The 20,829-nt window shown below is 33.7% G+C and overlaps 1 protein-coding gene across 1 annotated transcript in view; it reads right to left on the reverse strand.

Moving 5' to 3' along the window:
* LOC108735198 (follistatin-related protein 5) overlaps positions 1–20,829 on the reverse strand; it is a 325,521-nt gene that overhangs the window by 69,842 nt on the left and 234,850 nt on the right. Inside the window, exons 3-4 of the mRNA XM_018467041.1 lie at positions 5,741–5,810; positions 1,101–1,319 (exon numbers count right to left, since the gene is read on the reverse strand). Of these exons, the coding sequence (XP_018322543.1) occupies positions 1,101–1,319; positions 5,741–5,810 (289 nt within the window). The remainder of the gene's footprint in view (positions 1–1,100; positions 1,320–5,740; positions 5,811–20,829) is intronic.

Here is a 20,829-nt window from a genome sequence, read left to right on the forward strand (position 1 = left end):
AACCTATTGCTTTTGTTTTATAGTTAGTTTTCACATTCACTGTCATCATGGGAATCTCTATCACTGTCACCAACATCAATAATTAGTTCTTCTGTTTGTCTGTCTATTACTTGCTCACTGATCCTTATTTTTAAATATTTAATATACGCCCCTGATAGGAATACTGAAAAAAGAGGGCTGCAATCGTTATACCTAAAACTGCCTACTTTTGCCACCGCGTATCCACGCCATTTTAAAATTTCCGCCAGCTTCCAGCGTCAGGCCTGTAGATAAGTCAGAACGGAAGGAGTAGCAGGGATATAAAGCAGAGGATAGCGTATGGTCGAGTTGCCTTCAATAAACAGAAGTCACTTCTGTGCTCGCCAACGGTTAATTTAGAAATTCGAAGAAGGTTGTTAAAGATGTATGTTTGGAGCAAGGCGCTGTACGGGTGCAAAACATGGACAGTGTGTGTGGCGAATGATAAGGATACCGTGGATAGAGAAAGTTAGAAATGAAACAGTATAAGAAAAAATAGGAGAACAAAGGACTTTTTGGAAGTGAACAAGAAATGAGCGAGATAGGTTAGTAGGACACCTTCTCCGCCATGAAGGTCTATTCAGAGACTTATTAGAGATAGAAACGGAAGTTAGGAGGGGTAGAGGTAGACCTAGATTAGATTACTGTTCGCAAATAGTTAAGGATATGGGTTGTTGTAGTTTTATGGAAATGCGAAGATTAACTCAGGTTAAGAAAGAGTGGAGATGCGTGTCCAACCAGTCTTAGGACTGACGACCTTATGATGATTACTATGATGAAAGGAAGTCTCAATTTCCGACTTGGAATACTGAGAAAAAATTGTAGTACGTAATGGACTTATACTATGATAAATCACCCACCTTTCATGTTTACCTGTAGATTACTTGACATTAAAAACGTGAAACATGTGGAAATCTTTCAGAAATTTCCTTCACGTTACATTATTTAAACGTGTTAAGTGAAAACTGTAGATAAACGTGACCCATGTTTTGCGAGTCTTTGGTTTGGTCTTTTAATGACATTTGAAAAATTGCTTCTACTTTAATAATTCTTCTTTATATCAAAATATTTGAAAATTTTACCATGTTTGATGCAATGTACACCATGTTCAATGGTGATTGCGGTTTCAGTGAGACAAGCAGCTCGATGAAGTTCACAATGATTAGGATATATGTGACCATCTGAACCGCAGACAAGTCTCCTGTGAGTCCCACAATGACGTTGACACACACACGTTGCTTCGCCTTCTGAGGTTAAAACGCACTCTCTTCCTTTCATGCAGTAATGCACTAGACAAGGATCTGAAATAATAAATAATTCTATCAATTTATTTAGCTATCTGTATTACTCTACGTTTACAATCGTTACGTTTATGAAATACCAAGAACACTACCGTTTTTAGAGGGAGCTTAGAGGGTATAACTCCCAATCTTGTTGATACGAGAACTCCATTTTTGTGAGACTAATTTTTGAAGTGAAACATTACGCACGGTAGGGTAAGTTTGTTTCATGCGTGTTGCTATGTAACGAAATCATGCAACGGATGTCCCCCCTCTGCTCGGCCACGTAGTCGAGTTCGTAGTGGGGATCGCTTGAGCCGTATGCGCGCTTCAATGCAACGTTCGTTACAGGCAACTCCGGCATGTATAGTGTAAAATTTAAATTCATAATGTACAAATAATACCATTAAATCAATTTCTTAACCCCTATCCCGGTATGTTTGTGTGTTTGAAGAAGTTTCACTTCAGTAGCGTGTTGTATAATTGCACGTTTGTTTTTTTTTAATATCAACACTTTTAAGAAAGTTTCTACTTTTAGTAGCGGTTAATATTTTAATAGTTATCAAATATTAACGTGAAATCAAGTTAATTTCTTGCCACTACAGATTTTCTTAAGTTAATGACAAAAATTTGTTGGTGCACTAGCGTTTAATAAGCAATGATTAATTTCATAAAATGCATTTTCAAACAGTTCCATAACACTTGTCTATTTAGAGCAGCCAAAAAATTAATAATCAGTATTTTCTCTTTGGTACTAGGTTGTATTACATTATACAAACTAGGGCTTGCCAAGTTATCCGATTAATCGTTTAATAATCCATTATTTTAAGTTTGTTAAAACGATCGATTAGAAGAATCAATAAACTGGAATAATCGATTATTAAATTACCCAGCCCATCGTCAATTATTATCTTTTTCTCGTTTTGTTATTATGAACTTCTAATGTGCTCGGCCTCTTTCTATTCTATTCGCATTATTTCGCACATTCTGCCATTGCATAGTATATAAAATTATACATGCAATAATTTTTGAGTAAGACATAACTATTTGTAACGTTAAGTTAAGTAATAAGTATATGTATACATATATGTAATGCATGTAAGTACTCGTAAGTAACTTTTTTCAGTTTCAGCTAAAAATTGTCGTTTCTCCAAAATAGTAAATAAAACAGTAACAAGTTCATGTGATTCGAATCGGTGGTGTTTGGGAAAAACTGTAAATCGATATTGGTTTATAAAAAGGCCTTCTGTTCCCTGAGTGTTAAAAAGGATTATAGGTGGACTTAGGAGATTACTTTAGCAAGAAGAAACGGTAATGGAAACCGGTCTGAAACTTACACCCATGTTGCGAAACGGAAAGCAGGGCATTGGGATGAGAAAAATTTCCTAAATGTACACATATACGATACACAAAACAAATAGCTGGGATCACAATTTATAAAATTCTCATTTATTTAACTATAAATTATACAGGCATTCGATAACATGACTGATAGTTTTGGGAAAATTTGGAAAAATAATGTATTAAAAATAGAGATGGGTGCACATATTGTAATGTACAAGCGATATATTTATTACACCTGAATTATACTACCAAAACTAATAATTGAAATAAGTTTAATACTGATTTCCTTTGATCATTTATTTATTTCTTTATAAAATCAACGGGAAATTCTCCGTTTTACAAAATAATAGAAAATAGTGGTTTAAGTAATGTAGTATGGTAACCATACATAAGAAAAAAAATAATAAGTATCTATACAAACTTTACTGTAACGTAATGTCACACCAAGACAGCACTGATCATTTTAAGAAGAACGATAAAAATTAAATATTATTAGATATCACAAGTTGAAAGCTATACGTAGTGATCCGATAGGGAAAGGTGAAGTTATTCGAATTTATATAAGCGATTTCCTAGGACACTTTTCATCTTGGGATTCGTATGTTTTGGTAACAGACGAGAACNTCCCGGCGTAGCTAACCTCAACGTGATAGGCACGTTACCATAATCGAATAAAATAATTCGAAGTGGTCTGTATTCTATCGAAACTGCCAGACGCGGATCGCGATTTCGATCTTTTTGGATCTCATCAGCTCGTCGCAGACAGCTCCGACATGACACAGACCAACTTTTACCTGCTGTCTTAACAGCGCGTTTTAGAAAATACCACAAATGGCGCGGTAAACGCCATCTGTAGTACGATGCTACATTACAGACCAATTTTTACCTGCTGTCTTAACAGCGCGTTTTAGAAAATACCACAAATGGCGCGGTAAACGCCATCTGTAGTACGATGCTAAATTTTAGGATTACGTATGCTCCAGTGTCGACAGAATACAGACCACTTCGAATTATTTTATTAGTGTAGTATTTGTTTTGTATCTTTTCGCTACTGTTTATTTACTGTAGTTCTTAAGCTTTCACGGCCGGCGTTCTTTGATAGACGGCATCTTCAGTAGTGGCTGGGCAAGTGCTGAGTCGTATCTGACGCAGTTTGAGAACGGGTTACCTGGAGCTTGTACTAGAGTTTTATGGTTTTATGTTGATCCGGTCCTCTTCAGTTGGTAGCACATTATTTATTTTTCAATGTCGGTTTCCAAGCTTTGTTGATATGTGAGCCATCATCTCTGTTTATGTTATTACGATGTTGTTCAATTTCCAAAGCCTCCCTTCTAGCTAGATTGTAGAATCACGACATTCTAATCAGGACAGTTGTATCTTTGAACTGTATGGTGTGGCCTTCCTCAAGCGCCTGTTGATCTATAGCTGATTTTTCGTGTTCTTTCCTCCTTGTCAATATGCTGCGTTGCGTCATCTCAATGTAGTTTTTACCACATTCACAGGGTATACGGTAAACTCCTGGTGTTAGTAGTGGATCCTTTGCTGATCGTAGTTCATTTTGAATTTTGTGAGTGGGTAGAAATGTTGTTTTTATTCCCTTTTTTTCAAGAATCTTAGCTATTCTGTCCGTGATATTCTGAATATAAAGAAGACAAGTTGCGAGTTTTTCCTTATCAGTCATTGTGTACTTCTCGTTGTGGTGGCTTCTAGGATGTATTACTCTCTGGGTTTCACTGTAGCTGTAACCGTTTGCTTGTAGAGCTTTCTGTAGGGGTCCACTTGCGGCTGTACATGTTCCTTGTCTGCGATGAGTTTAGCCCTGTTAACCAGTGTTTTGATGACTGTCCTTTTTTGGGGTGGATGGTGGTTGGAAGCAGCGTTCAGATATGTATCTGCATGTGTGGCTTTCCGGTAGACTTGGCCTGTAGTAGTTGTTTTCACGCAATTCTTCCATCTCTCTCCTGTTCCTTTATGAAGCATATGTTTTGATGCTAGCTATTCAGGTGATCTAAAAAATTGTTCAGCTTATCCTCTCCATGTGGCAATACGACGAAAGTATCATCGATGCCAATAAGTCTCTAAGGCAGTCGTCTCAAAGAACTCCATGTAGAAATTTGGGATTAGTGGACTAAGTGGGCTACCCATTGCTACCCCGTCGATTTGTTTGCAGAAATTTTGGTTCTATAGGAAGTAGCTGGACGTCAGGCAGTGTTCGAATAGTGCGACTTCATCATCGGGAAAACGCGTCTGTAGTAGTTCCAATGTATCCTTTAGTGCTACCTTCGTGAATAATGATTCTACATCGAAGCTGACTAGGATGTCAGAGTCATTTAATCTGATATTGGTCAGATTATCGGTGAAATGTTTTGAATTTCGAATGTGATGTTCGGAGATTCCTACGTGCGGAGCCAACTAAGTGGTCAAATGTTTAGCCAAGTGGTATATTGGTGAACCAGTGGTACTTTGTACTACTGCTTTGTGTATTTTTGGCAATCTATACAGTCTTGGCGGCAATTTACTTCTCCATGTATCTAGCTGCAGAGTTTTCTTATTTCAGTACCCAGTTTGCACCCTCCAAAACTCGGTACTTATTTCTGTTGCATCCCGTATATACATACATATATATAGGCACCTTATGTATTAAACTATTACAAATAAAAGAAAATTAGACATCCCTATTTTATGCTGTAGATATACCTTTTTTTATTCGTTACTATTCGAAACTTATTTCATAGAAAAACTGAAATTGAAAAACTTGTTCTTAAAAAATGAGTTTTTGTGTAAAAGCTCTACTCAATGACGTATTGGATAAAAAACACACCGAAAAAATCCCAATTACCCATATAATTTAAAAACAAAAGTTTTACCTCTTCTCGTTTTGATTTTAATTTCGTATTTTTATTGAAGATTGTCTCATGTACAAAGTTTTCATTTTGTAAATCCGCTTTGAGTTTGGAATTGTTATAATAGAATCCCAGATTCTTTGTAATTGCTATGCTAATTTAAATCTACTTTAACGTAAAATAAAACATAATTTTATAAGTCTAGAATTACCCAACAAACTAATAAGCAGAACAAAAAGTGAATATTCGGCTTACTTGTTTCCAACAATGGCATAAAAGTTGTTGAAGGACTGTAACTAATGGAATCCCTGTGGTGCCTTGATCTCTGTAAAAAAACGGATAACATTGTTACTATTCTTTTAAAACTTTAATACTTAATGTTACAGTCATTCCAGTCGTGAAACTGAATTATTTATACAGAGAGTCAGTTGTTCTTGTCCTTTTCGAAAGCAGAGAAAAAAGATAAAAGAAATACAAGAAACTTGAACAGGAAAGTACGTAAATCGTAAACAATAACATTAATATTTTATGTTCTGTACAAGACTGTCGATCTCTTACTTCACATAAATATGACATATTTATGTATGTATGTTTTCTACTACAAACAGAAAAAATAGAAGGTGGAAATTCTTTTTTCCAATAAATACTGAATAAAAGCAGAATACACAGTTGAATTGAGAAAAAGGTATGTGTTGCGCAAATATTTATAAATCATAAGTAAATAGTACGGAAATGTTGCCTTTGTTTTATACTGTTGGAAATTGGTGTGCCTGTTTATGCTAAATATGAAAATGTACCATAGCAACGGTCGGTAACTGGCGGACCGTGGTCCAGTTCCGGACAGCAGAAAGTCAAAAACTGAAACCCTTAAAATTTTTTGAAAGTACGTTTCTTAAATAAACTATTTAAAAAATATGCTTCTGTAGATAACAAGTATGTTTGAGGTCTGAGCGCCACCCATATGTACCATTTTTTGGAGGAAGGAATATGTTTTTTACTGTAAGACATCATTTTTGACCCTGATCGACTGTAAACGCCTGCTTTCATTTTGTCAAATCAAAGTGAGGGGGCACTCACATACAGAACAGTACTGTATGAAAGTAAATAAAAGTAAAACAGAAACACTGGTATGCAGGGGAAGAAAAAGTAGGGAAAGAACGAAAAATTAGAAGAAATTGCTAATTTTAGGTACCTATCTAGGAAATCAGATAAGTCAGGACGGAAGGAGTACTAGGGATATAAAGTAGAGGATAGCACAGGGTCGAGCTGCCTTCGATAAATAGAAATCACTTCTATGCTCGCGAACGGTTAATTTAGAAATTCGATTGTTGAGGGTATATGTTTGGCGCCCGGCGCTGTACGGGTGCGAAATATGGACGGTGGGCGCTGCGTAAAATAAAAGGTTAAAAGCGTTCGAAATGTGGTGTTACAGGCGAATAATGGGGATACCGTGGATTGAGAAGGTTAGAAATGAGGAGGTATTAGAAAGAGTAGGAGAACAGAGGGCTCTATGGACACTTTCTCAGGCATGAAGGTCTAGCCAGAGACATATTAGAGGCAGAAACGGGAGTTAGAAGGGGTAGAGGTAGACCTAGATTAGATTAATGTTCACAAATAGTTAAGGATGTGGGTTGTTCTAGTTTTATGGAAATGCGAAGATTAGCTCAGGATAGGAAAGAGTGGAGGTGCGTGTGGAACCAGTCTTACTTGACTAAACCGTAGAAAAATTTAAACCAGGATGGTCGTATCCAAAATCCTATCAGTGTCGTTCCAAATGATAAAGTAAAATCTAAACTAATTCTTTAGGCCAGATAGTTATTTAGTCAATCGAAAGTCTCATGATTGGTTTCCTGTTTCATCGTTAATGTTTTTTAATCATATCTAGGTGTAATTTAATACATCAGTACATCACACTTTGTTTAGGAGGTGACACGGAGAAACAAAACAATATTTAGTTTCTTGTCCATTGCATTCTTTGTTCCTCTTTGGCGTTAATCAAATGAACCCCATAACAGGAAGTGTTTCTGCGGTTAGAGTTACATCAAAGTAAGCTTTTACGTCCGGTATCGTAGTCAATTAATTTTACAACTTATTTCAAACGGTTAGAGATTTGACCTTGAGGAAACCTACTCAAATAGAATGAATACCCACCAGGTGTGAGCATAGTGCTGCCATCCGTCCGGGATTCCCCGGATTTGTCCCAGTTTGAAGGGCGTCCGGGGGTCGTCCTGCAGGGGTTTTTAAAAAGGACACTTTTGTTGTCAAAGGAAATCCAATTTTTTTTTATAGATAAGCGATAAATTGAAATAAATCTTAGTTAAAAATTCATTCATAATATAAAAAAAATTGATCTCGTTGTTTTAGCAGTTACTTAAGGACATTTAGTTTACAATCAACAAATATTATAGGAATTTGACTACCTAACTAGATGACTGAAAATATCATTGGCGTAGTTTATTTTAAAATTTTAAAGTATTATAGTTTGTTTTGTATTTAAATTGCCTGATTGCTATTCCAGATACTTACAATGTAGTGAGGCTCCCCCCACATAAATTTTTGAATATGATGTAGATTGTTGTAGGTAACGGGAATCATGGTCGTTGAATATGCATTTGAAAGCTGAATTTTGTCTAAATGCATATGTGACACGTTAGATTGGGCGGTATTTTTTCGAAATTTATCGAAACAGGATCGATTGAGCTTTGAACTTTGAACGTTTCTCCATTTTTAAAACTTTATCAAGTATTTTTTTAGTTTTAATGGCTTCGTACCGACAAATTTCTTAAATAAATTTAAAGAAGCGCCTACCTTTTAAAGGATACCTAAGTGGATGACGCTTTTTAAAACAATAATCATTTCCCATTCCCATTAACAGCAAGAAAAGTTCAGCTTCAATTACTTTTCAACTGCGACACTCCAATTGAATAACTTTGAATGACTTCTTTCTTAATATTGCTGTCCTAATGATTATAGTCTCCCGAAAATTTCAATCGTCAGCCTTTTGTGATTTTCTTTTAATAAGAGAAGGACTAAGATGAAGCAAATCTCCTCTCTGTGTTTAATTTACTTTTGAATAAGATGACTTTATATTTACAGGAGTAAAAGAGGAATAAATTTTTACAGAGTAATGCCCTGCTTAAGGTCAATTAAAATTAGGCATAGAATTTTTGGCCTGAGGAACGGCAATTGCTACGGTACTTTATTAGAGAGTCCTATGGAATTTTCTCGTTTATTAATTGCAGCATTACGATCAATGAAGTGTCTCATTCTCTTCTTTGACAAGGATAGTTATTTTGTTCCAAACAGATGCATCCATGCAGTCGCCGCTTGGTTTGGTTCGTTTAAAAAGTCAAGGGGATGAGCATTCTAGAATTTAAATCAAATCAAATCTTCAAAAAACGATTCTGAACATTTGGCTAAAAGTCGCATCGTTGTTATTAATGTTTCACGTCATCCTGCTGGCTCATTTCATGGAGCATTTTTCGAAATTCTCCGATAGTATTCGACACATTCGTGAAAAGCATTCATAGAAAATTCTACAATATTCTAGAATATTCGATACATTATTACGCCTTTCAAAATTTCTCCTACAATATTCTAAAACATTCAAGAATATTCGACAAATTCTTTTAGGTACAGTATTTTTAAGAAATTCTACTAAAAAATATCAACAAATGAAATAGTGAGTAAAATTAGTCTTGATCTTGCGTCCAAAACTGTCTTTATACTAGCAGGATTAAAGCCAAGACCAAACGAAGGAGACCAAGACTAAATCCAATACCGAATATGCAACAATAGACCAAATACGACTAAACGAAACATTTGAATTTTGAGTGAATAGATTTTTTGATAAAGTCTGCGAACATATGTTATTAGTGAACTATGTTGATAACATTCTGATAGTTACAATCATTATTTTCAAATCTAATCAATCCTATTTCTAAATCTGTTGCTAGTTCTTGGTAATCACTCTTTGAAGTAACGAACGGATAAACGAAACATTATTACGGTGGATTATGAGTTAAGCTGTATAAAGGAACTTTAATATGTTAATGAAACACTTTGACATTTTTAGTAGTGGTTAGTACATATATAGTTATATGTAGTATACATAATTATATTAGTTAGACAAATTTGTGACTTAATAAGTACGTTTGTCGTTGCTGCTGTTGTCATCTCTCGTAGCTTAGTAGTCGGAGCATTGGTGCGTAAAGCTAAAGCACCCAGGTTCGATTCCCGGCGAGGATGTGACAACAGCAACAATTTTCCTTCATTAACCTGAGGTAGTTTGTAGTGGGTAAAAAATTCGAAAAATGAATTTTCATATTAATATTTCGTATTTAATATGTTCTTCTGCTTCGAGTTTTCATAACTCTCACAGCTATCGACACTATTTTCATTAAGTCATGACATGCTCGCATGTAGGATGAAAAATTTCAGCATGTAATACAATTGTTGTACCGACATATAAAAAAAATTGGGCTTAGAAGAATTATAAAAAAAAGTAAGTATCAGATTAAATGATCAAGACCAAGACCAAGACCAACACCAAGACTGGAACAAATGAAATGAAAATGAGCAAAGTATCGAATATTCTAGTCTAACTCATATATTGACCTTTGTAAGGACATTTTGACTACCTATTACTACATTTTAGCTGACAAATTTTCTTTTAAGGGTTTTTTTGAAAAGATAATGCTGTGGTTTATATTTACATGCATCATCTTCATAAGCTCGTCAATCCTAAGACTAGTTGGACACGTACCTCCACTCTTTTCTATTCTGAGCTTAACTTCGCATTTCCCTAAAACTAGAACAACCCATATCCTTAACTATTTGCGAACAGTAATCTAATCTAGGTCTACCTCTATCCCTCCTAACTCCTGTTTTCGCCTCTAATATGTCTCTGACTAGACCTTCATGCCTGAGGTGTCCTACCAACCTATCTCGCCTATTTTTTATTGACTTCCATAGAGTCCTCTCTTCTTCTATTCTTTCTAATACCTGTTCATTTCTAACCTTTTCTACCCACGTTATCCTCATCATCCGCCTATAACACCACATTTCGAACACTTCTAACCTTTTCTTTTCCACTGCGCCCACTGTCCATGTTTCGTACCCGTACAGCGTCGTGCTCCAAACATACACCTTTAACAACCTTTTTAGAATTTCTAAATTGACCGTTCGCAAGCAGAGAAGTGACTTCTTTTTATTAAAGGCAACACGACCCTGCGCTTTCCTCTACTTTATATCCCTACTACTCCTTCCATCCTCGCTTACCTGACTTTCTAGATCTCAAAAATCAGCCACTTCTTCTAATTTTTAGTCTCCTATCTTTATATTCGCTCTTTTCCTACTTTTTCTTCCCTTGCAAACCAGTATTGTAGTTTTAGTTTTATTTATTTTCATACAGTACTGATCTGTCAGTACCGCTTCCATTTTATTTAAATCTATCTCTAAGTCCTCCTTGCTAGATGCTAATACTGCAATCGAATATTATTATGTTCCGTTCTCAAGTCGCCACTAGTGTATAGAAAATACTACCAGATTGTCGTGTGAATCTGTAAATATTTGAAATGGAAATCATTTCATATTTTGCGTTTTCTATTTCAACTATCTACATCGTACGAACTACTACTATTAATGTTTAAATAACTAATTACAATCCAGATCTAATAGAGAAAGTAATATGCAATGCCCTAGTTATTTAGTCAATTGAAAGTCTCATGATTGATTTCCTGTTTCATCGTTAATGTTTTTTAAACATATCTAGGTGTAATTTAATACATCAGTACATCACACTTTGTTTAGGAGGTGACACGGAGAAACAAAACAATATTCAGTTTCTTGTCCATTGCATTCTTTGTTCCTCTTTAGCGTTAATCAGATGAACCCCATAACAGGAAGTGTTTCTGCGGTTAGAGTTACATCAAAGTAAGCTTTTACGTCCGGTATCGTAGTCACTTCGATGAACATACCCTTTCAGGCATGATGTCCTAATAAGCTTGAACTGCTCTGTACGTCACTCAATGTACCACAAAAGGCTCCGGAGGTTGTTTTCATTTCGGTGCTTCTCGACCCATTTTTATCAATTCAGATATCTATTATCGCTTTTTCCCCTTTTTCAATTTACAATCTAATAATTTAACTCGCCGCTCGTTTGGAGATAATGAAATTAGTATCAAATAGTTTTCTCGTAAAACCAAATTCTTTGTAATTTTTATCACTATGCTTTGAAGGTTCCAATTTATTTTAACTGTACACAGAAGCGGTCATTGCTCCAGGATGAAGTGCTAGTAATAAAGAAAGTTGGTCTTAATTTTGTAATTTTTCAATTTCCATTTCTTCTTTTAATTTTAAGACAATAAAGTCAAAGCCAAGATGGGAGCAAAGGAGAAAGTTTATTCGAAAAACCAACACAATAATGAATCATTAAGTTTAAAAGCTACCCTGATAAAACCTTGTACTAAAGGGGAAGGCGTCCGAGCCAGATTATTATATATAGTGTTTCTGAAATAAGTAGCAAACTTTGAAGGGTGTCAAATAGATGCAATGGTGAGTATAGCAGCGTGATTAAGAGACAAAACAAATTGTAAAAAAAAATTGGCAGTTATAGGGACTGCCGATAGAAGTGAAAACATAGAACTTTTAGTATTAAAATTTGAAATTTCACAATGTTTGAATAAAAATTATCAACATCAATCTGGTTTTCACATCTATTGACACTCCAAGCAATAATTATATGCATGTTTATATGTTTTTTTATTATTCAAATATTTACATAAATTTCAATGTACTTGATTTTTAACATTGTTTGCATCATTATCATCATTAATTTCAACAATTCTTAGACTTTTTGTACTTTCAATTATTTCATTGTGTTCTAAAAAAAATACAATAGGCTTATGGTAACTAAAGTAAGAAATGAAAACATTTGATTGAAATTTATCTAAGTATCGCGTAAAAACCGCATCGATCGTCGTAGCTGTATAACTACAAATATACTCAGATATACCGCTACAAGCATGTCGGTGACGCGAACGCACTAGGTTTCACCAGAGAAGAGAGTTTCACCCATCCAAAAAGCGTTTAACGCCTACAGCACACGGCCGCTGTGCGTGCGCCAGTCGTGAGCGTGTCGGTGACGCGAACCCATAACATTTTCCCCTGCCAAAAAGTGCCCAAGAAGTTTTCACTTCAAAAACAAGTTACAATTCGAAGCCGGTCCTGGGTGTGAATTGACACCGTAGGTCAGTGGCTACGCAATGAGTTGAGATAAGGACTCAGATGCTACAACAACCAACCAAATCGCTTGTCGATCGGCTAAAGTAAACATCAACAAAATAACTACTATACATAATGTTTAGATGCCTATCATAGTATAGATAAAAAAATTTAATTCTTATAAAAGCATCACACACACGTCCGTATACTACAAAATTGTTTGCAATTTGAATCCCTTTCTAGAAGGCAGGCATTGGAACATCTATCAAAATCATTTTTGAATCGAGCAAATTTACACCAATGCTGCATGATTATCATTATTTCGTGAAACAACATTTGTTAGTAAACACCACTCTAAGAAAACAATTGGGCTTTGCAGTACTTTCCCGGCGAAACCACTGCTAGAGCTGAAAATTAGTTTAATGCAAGGCTTGAATTTGCTATAAATGGTAAGGCTGCAGCCACTTCTCCCTTAATATTTGTCACACTATCACAAAACAAATTACGATTGCTGCAGTTGGCTGTATCATAAATATCTTGAATCTCTCTCATTATAATCTAACTAATAATAAACAATACACGAGCAAAAGCATACAAAAGAAATACAGCACTGATAGTGCTAGTTGATTGAATACGGCGTTGCATTGTCGCATTTCTCTCCAGGTCGGAAATTAGATTTGTCTGTACTTTCTACTACGTTTTTCTCAAAGGCGGGGAATTTTCGGACTTGTAAGCATTGACTTAATTTTCTTGTAATATAAAACTCTATCAACTCCTGCTAGATTGCTACTTATTTCAAAAACACCCTGTATAAACTACAAGCTTTACTCCACAAACTGGCATTGATTGTGATATTATTACTATAGGACATAATCTGAAAAACTTAACCAAGTATACAATTTATTAATTAAGATTCAAATAGTTGTGAAATTGAAAAGAAACCTGTATTATCTTTAGTACCACTATTTGTTTTTGCAAAGACTACGACACGAAGTTGCATTGCAGATGAACTTTAGAAGCCACGATTTGTGGTTAATTTCTTCATTCAATAAGCCCAATGTAATATCAATTTTCTTAACGTGTAGATTACCAGCTATGAAAAACGAAATCTGTCACTACCTTCTACTTTCCAGATAGAGGAAACAAATTAATAATTGGTGTAACGCTATCGTATATAATGTTCAATGCAGTGTTACGTATGGCACATGCTTCTTAATATATATCATAATAATATACGTACACCGTTGAAATCGATTCTGGGGCGATCAATAATGTTTTATCAAGAGTTACTATTAGATTGAGGCTGTAAATTAAACTACCGATATTTATTAGCAATGAATTTTACAAATTTCCAGTAAATTTATCAATATTAATTCAATAAAAATTATAGGTGCTCCATAAAGAAAATGACTGCTGGGTACCAATTTCACATTTTTGCTAAATGAATAAATTTCCGATAAAAGTTATATAGGCTTCGTAAATGTTCACTGTTATACTCAAATGCTCGCTAAATTAATCGTTAAAAATAAATACTCCACGAATTTATGAGTAGTTATTTAATAGAAAATTGAACGTTTATCAAACTCACAAACGGTGCCTGTTTTTCACTTTTCAGAAATAAAAACAAAAAAAACGGTTACCACTAAATTTTATCTAATTCTGAACGAAAATTATTCAGCATTTATATGTTTCTTTAGTATATTTCTGTTGTTTGATTAACGAGAAATAACATGCAAAATGTATATTTTATACAGTCATTTTATAAACAATAGGGCTTTTTCTCCATTTTGGTTTTTCTCTTATTAATGTTTTATTACTTTTTTAACTTACACTCTATATGAAACGCCTTAATCTAAATTATCGTTTAAAAACGTTTAAGAATATATCATATCGTGGTTACATGTTATAATTACTAAATTTTCGTAACTAATATTATAAAATGCGAATGTGACTGTTACCATTTCACATCTTAACTATTCAATCGATAATCATGAAATTTTGTACACGCATTTTCAGGAATACAAAAAAGGATACAGGGTACCCTTTATCCAGAAAAAATGCTGTTCCTAAAAAATTAATTTTACAACTTATTTCAAACGGTTAGAGATTTGACCTTGAGGAAACCTACTCAAATAGAATGAATACCCACCAGGTGTGAGCATAGGGCTGCCATCCGTCCGGGATTCCCCGGATTTGTCCCAGTTTGAAGGGCGTCCGGGGGTCGTTAAGTTACTTAAGTACTTTTAGTTTACAATCAACAAATATTATAGGAATTTGACTACCTAACTAGATGACTGAAAATATCATTGGCGTAGTTTATTTTAAAATTATAAAGTATTATAGTTAAAAATAATTCAAAATCAACTATAATTTCAAGAACCACCTAAGTTCCGACTTTTACAAATTCTTGTTGGAAATGAAAGGAATTTTAGCGAAAATTGGGAAGACTGAAAAATACCAAACTAAGTAAAAAAAAAATGATCTCGTTAAAATTAAAAGTTTTAGCAGTTACTTAAGTACTTTTAGTTTACAATCAACAAATATTATAGGGATTTGGCTACCTAACTAGATGACTGAAAATATCATTGGCGTAGTTTATTTTAAAATTTTAAAGTATTATAATTTGTTTTGTATTTAAATTGCTTGATTGCTGTTCCATATGCTGACTGAAATCAGTAACGAAATTTTACAATTAAAATCACATACAATATAGCTTCTTTCTTGTACGAATTTATTCCAAGAATAACTGTATGTGCAATGTACACAAGTTTTATATAAATAAAAGAACTGATATGGCAATAATAGCTTTTGGCGTTTATCCCTTGCTTTACTTTTTTAACATGAAAAAGAAGCGAGTAATTCGAGTTTAACAGCTTGCTCAAAGTATGGCGTGACAACTCACTAAAAATTTAGGTCAAAACAGAACGCATTAGAAAGAAAATCGTTTGAGATTTCGTTATTTTGTAAAGCAATGCTTTCTGTCTTCCATCAGTTGACATAAAATGCGGATCGTTTATTCCTTTGGCACAATAACAAAAAGTTCCATCTCGTACTTTTTATATCCTTTTTCGGAAGTTGACCGTGTATTCTTTAGAAAATCTGCCGTTGTTATCCGTGGTACTGTGCAGTGTACATAGATCCTATCGAATTTTATCTTTAGCCGTTCTAAACATGCTTAAGGAATTTTTCGTCCAGATTCCTTTTCACTCTTTTGTCATTGGTATATCCTATTGTGATATTCTCTCGCATATCGCATTTTTATTTGAAAGTGAATAAGTGAAAAATGTGAACTCTGTCTACAGGTAAAAAACAATAAATAAAAGTAAGATGTACAGATAAAAAAAAAGGGTTTCCCACAAATTTAGTTAGGAAAGTGACAAATGTTTTGAAAATTGAATTAGAAAAAATAAAATTTATATCGATTTTACATATTGTTGCAAATTTTTCAAGTAGTTAATTTATACAAACAGGTCTTATATTATCATTACCATAGGGTCGTCATTCCTGAGACGCACCTCCACTGTTTCCCGTCCTAAGCTAATCTACGCATTTTGCGAAAACTACAACATCCCACATCTTTAATTATTTTATATGATTTTTATGATCATATTCACTCTTTCCNCATAATCTGAAAAACTTAACCAAGTATACAATTTATTAATTAAGATTCAAATAGTTGTGAAATTGAAAAGAAACCTGTATTATCTTTAGTACCACTATTTGTTTTTGCAAAGACTACGACACGAAGTTGCATTGCAGATGAACTTTAGAAGCCACGATTTGTGGTTAATTTCTTCATTCAATAAGCCCAATGTAATATCAATTTTCTTAACGTGTAGATTACCAGCTATGAAAAACGAAATCTGTCACTACCTTCTACTTTCCAGATAGAGGAAACAAATTAATAATTGGTGTAACGCTATCGTATATAATGTTCAATGCAGTGTTACGTATGGCACATGCTTCTTAATATATATCATAATAATATACGTACACCGTTGAAATCGATTCTGGGGCGATCAATAATGTTTTATCAAGAGTTACTATTAGATTGAGGCTGTAAATTAAACTACCGATATTTATTAGCAATGAATTTTACAAATTTCCAGTAAATTTATCAATATTAATTCAATAAAAATTATAGGTGCTCCATAAAGAAAATGACTGCTGGGTACCAATTTCACATTTTTGCTAAATGAATAAATTTCCGATAAAAGTTATATAGGCTTCGTAAATGTTCACTGTTATACTCAAATGCTCGCTAAATTAATCGTTAAAAATAAATACTCCACGAATTTATGAGTAGTTATTTAATAGAAAATTGAACGTTTATCAAACTCACAAACGGTGCCTGTTTTTCACTTTTCAGAAATAAAAACAAAAAAAACGGTTACCACTAAATTTTATCTAATTCTGAACGAAAATTATTCAGCATTTATATGTTTCTTTAGTATATTTCTGTTGTTTGATTAACGAGAAATAACATGCAAAATGTATATTTTATACAGTCATTTTATAAACAATAGGGCTTTTTCTCCATTTTGGTTTTTCTCTTATTAATGTTTTATTACTTTTTTAACTTACACTCTATATGAAACGCCTTAATCTAAATTATCGTTTAAAAACGTTTAAGAATATATCATATCGTGGTTACATGTTATAATTACTAAATTTTCGTAACTAATATTATAAAATGCGAATGTGACTGTTACCATTTCACATCTTAACTATTCAATCGATAATCATGAAATTTTGTACACGCATTTTCAGGAATACAAAAAAGGATACAGGGTACCCTTTATCCAGAAAAAATGCTGTTCCTAAAAAATTAATTTTACAACTTATTTCAAACGGTTAGAGATTTGACCTTGAGGAAACCTACTCAAATAGAATGAATACCCACCAGGTGTGAGCATAGGGCTGCCATCCGTCCGGGATTCCCCGGATTTGTCCCAGTTTGAAGGGCGTCCGGGGGTCGTTAAGTTACTTAAGTACTTTTAGTTTACAATCAACAAATATTATAGGAATTTGACTACCTAACTAGATGACTGAAAATATCATTGGCGTAGTTTATTTTAAAATTATAAAGTATTATAGTTAAAAATAATTCAAAATCAACTATAATTTCAAGAACCACCTAAGTTCCGACTTTGACAAATTCTTGTTGGAAATGAAAGGAATTTTAGCGAAAATTGGGAAGACTGAAAAATACCAAACTAAGTAAAAAAAAAATGATCTCGTTAAAATTAAAAGTTTTAGCAGTTACTTAAGTACTTTTAATTTACAAATATTATAGGGATTTGGCTACCTAACTAGATGACTGAAAATATCATTGGCGTAGTTTATTTTAAAATTTTAAAGTATTATAATTTGTTTTGTATTTAAATTGCTTGATTGCTGTTCCATATGCTGACTGAAATCAGTAACGAAATTTTACAATTAAAATCACATACAATATAGCTTCTTTCTTGTACGAATTTATTCCAAGAATAACTGTATGTGCAATGTACACAAGTTTTATATAAATAAAAGAACTGATATGGCAATAATAGCTTTTGGCGTTTATCCCTTGCTTTACTTTTTTAACATGAAAAAGAAGCGAGTAATTCGAGTTTAACAGCTTGCTCAAAGTATGGCGTGACAACTCACTAAAAATTTAGGTCAAAACAGAACGCATTAGAAAGAAAATCGTTTGAGATTTCGTTATTTTGTAAAGCAATGCTTTCTGTCTTCCATCAGTTGACATAAAATGCGGATCGTTTATTCCTTTGGCACAATAACAAAAAGTTCCATCTCGTACTTTTTATATCCTTTTTCGGAAGTTGACCGTGTATTCTTTAGAAAATCTGCCGTTGTTATCCGTGGTACTGTGCAGTGTACATAGATCCTATCGAATTTTATCTTTAGCCGTTCTAAACATGCTTAAGGAATTTTTCGTCCAGATTCCTTTTCACTCTTTTGTCATTGGTATATCCTATTGTGATATTCTCTCGCATATCGCATTTTTATTTGAAAGTGAATAAGTGAAAAATGTGAACTCTGTCTACAGGTAAAAAACAATAAATAAAAGTAAGATGTACAGATAAAAAAAAAGGGTTTCCCACAAATTTAGTTAGGAAAGTGACAAATGTTTTGAAAATTGAATTAGAAAAAATAAAATTTATATCGATTTTACATATTGTTGCAAATTTTTCAAGTAGTTAATTTATACAAACAGGTCTTATATTATCATTACCATAGGGTCGTCATTCCTGAGACGCACCTCCACTGTTTCCCGTCCTAAGCTAATCTACGCATTTTGCGAAAACTACAACATCCCACATCTTTAATTATTTTATATGATTTTTATGATCATATTCACTCTTTCCTTACTTTTATTTGTTTTCATATAATACAGTTTCTTTAATACCATTTCCAAAACTATTTAAAAACATCTTTAATTTTTCCTTGCCAAATGTTAATACTGATATATCATCAACTATTATTTTACCCCTGTATATCTATCCCTAAAGCTGTCGTGTCTTTAATGATGTCTAACTCCTTTTCTAATATTTACTTCTCTAAGTTGTTGCTCAAGTTCTATAACTGATGCCTGTTACTCTTTATATAAACTTTGTATCACTCTCATATCCCTGTATCTCATCCCTATATTTTTAAGTATATTTGACACCTTGCCGTATTTAACATTGTCAAAAGTTTTTTTCTAAAACTACGAATCTCATGTACGCGTCCTTTCCCTTTTCTATGGTATTCTTTTAAGTTCATCTGTTTCTTCTAAATCCAAATTGATCTTTACCTGTTACTTTAGAGCCGGGCAAACTTTAACTTCGCAGGAGCCGCTACATGAGGTTAGTTTGAGTCACTCCATACCCTTCAATGAGTACGAGAGAGTAAGCAGTAATAAATAATTTTGTTTTGTCTTTTTCTTCTCCCTTCCACTCCCATATCAAGCCCCTTCATCCCGTAGACGAGCGAAGCCACTCTCGCAACTTAAATAATACCTACGAAAATTTTCGTTACTACGTTCGCAAAACTATTGGGTTTGGCTATGGAAGAGGGGACTCATCTACGAAATGGAAGGGATAAGAAAAGGAAAGAATCATCTCACTCGCACTCGCAGGATCAATGAGGAGCTACTTGGTTAACCTTGAGGATCTCTCGGGATGCAAAAGATCCGAGTTTGCCCGGCTCTGTGTTAGTTCTTCTATCTTTTTTTCTATCCTTCTCTGTATGATTCAAGTTATATAATATCTCTATATTTTACACAGAAACACCAATTAGACTCATATTATTCAGAAGAAGATTAACGTTCTCGTGATTAGATCAAGTAAAATCGAAATCGCGATCCTCGTATAGTAATTGCGATAAATTTCTGACCAAGAACTTCAATTTTCTTATTAATATGGTTCACCTATCACATATGTAGGTTACTTCGTCGATTCAGCTAGATTAATTAAAATATCATAATAAGTCCTTATTTGACGCTTGAAATACTTCACAAGCAGCAAATTTTACAAAATGACGATACATTACCTATACTTGAATATTATTTGTACTATTGTATTTTTATCTCTCACAGTTTTTATAAGTGCTTATTTATTTGACTGTATCTCCCAGTGTTCTCCTTATTTTTAATATTATAATGGCACTTGCTCATATAAGAATTTCCTCCAACTGTTTATAGTCTGCTATTTATATTGTCACCGAACTTTTTTGGCAGTTCCTCATTTTTCTAGAAAGTTCTCGAAATTCTTTTTTTACGCGATCAAGTAGTTTCTCCTGTATCCCACCTATACCTGGCGCCTTATTATTCTTTAAGTTTTTTAATGCTACATCAAACTCTTCTCTCATTATGGGATAACCTAGGTCATCTATCTCCACACTATCTTCCTTCTCCAACATATCTCCTAATTCATGACCTCCATATAGGTTCTCTAAATATTCTTTTCACCTATCTGCCTTTTCTTCATTCTCTATCAAAATGACCCCTGTCTCGTTTCTTATATTATTACTACTGTATCCTACATCTCTAAAATTCCTTTTAATTATATTATACGCCTCATCGGTTTTACATATTTCAAACTTTTCTTCTACTTCTTTACACATCCTATCAATCCACT

Source organism: Agrilus planipennis, unplaced genomic scaffold, assembly GCF_000699045.2.
Source record: "Agrilus planipennis isolate EAB-ADULT unplaced genomic scaffold, Apla_2.0 scaffold27, whole genome shotgun sequence".
Classification (NCBI taxonomy): Eukaryota; Metazoa; Arthropoda; class Insecta; order Coleoptera; family Buprestidae; genus Agrilus; species Agrilus planipennis.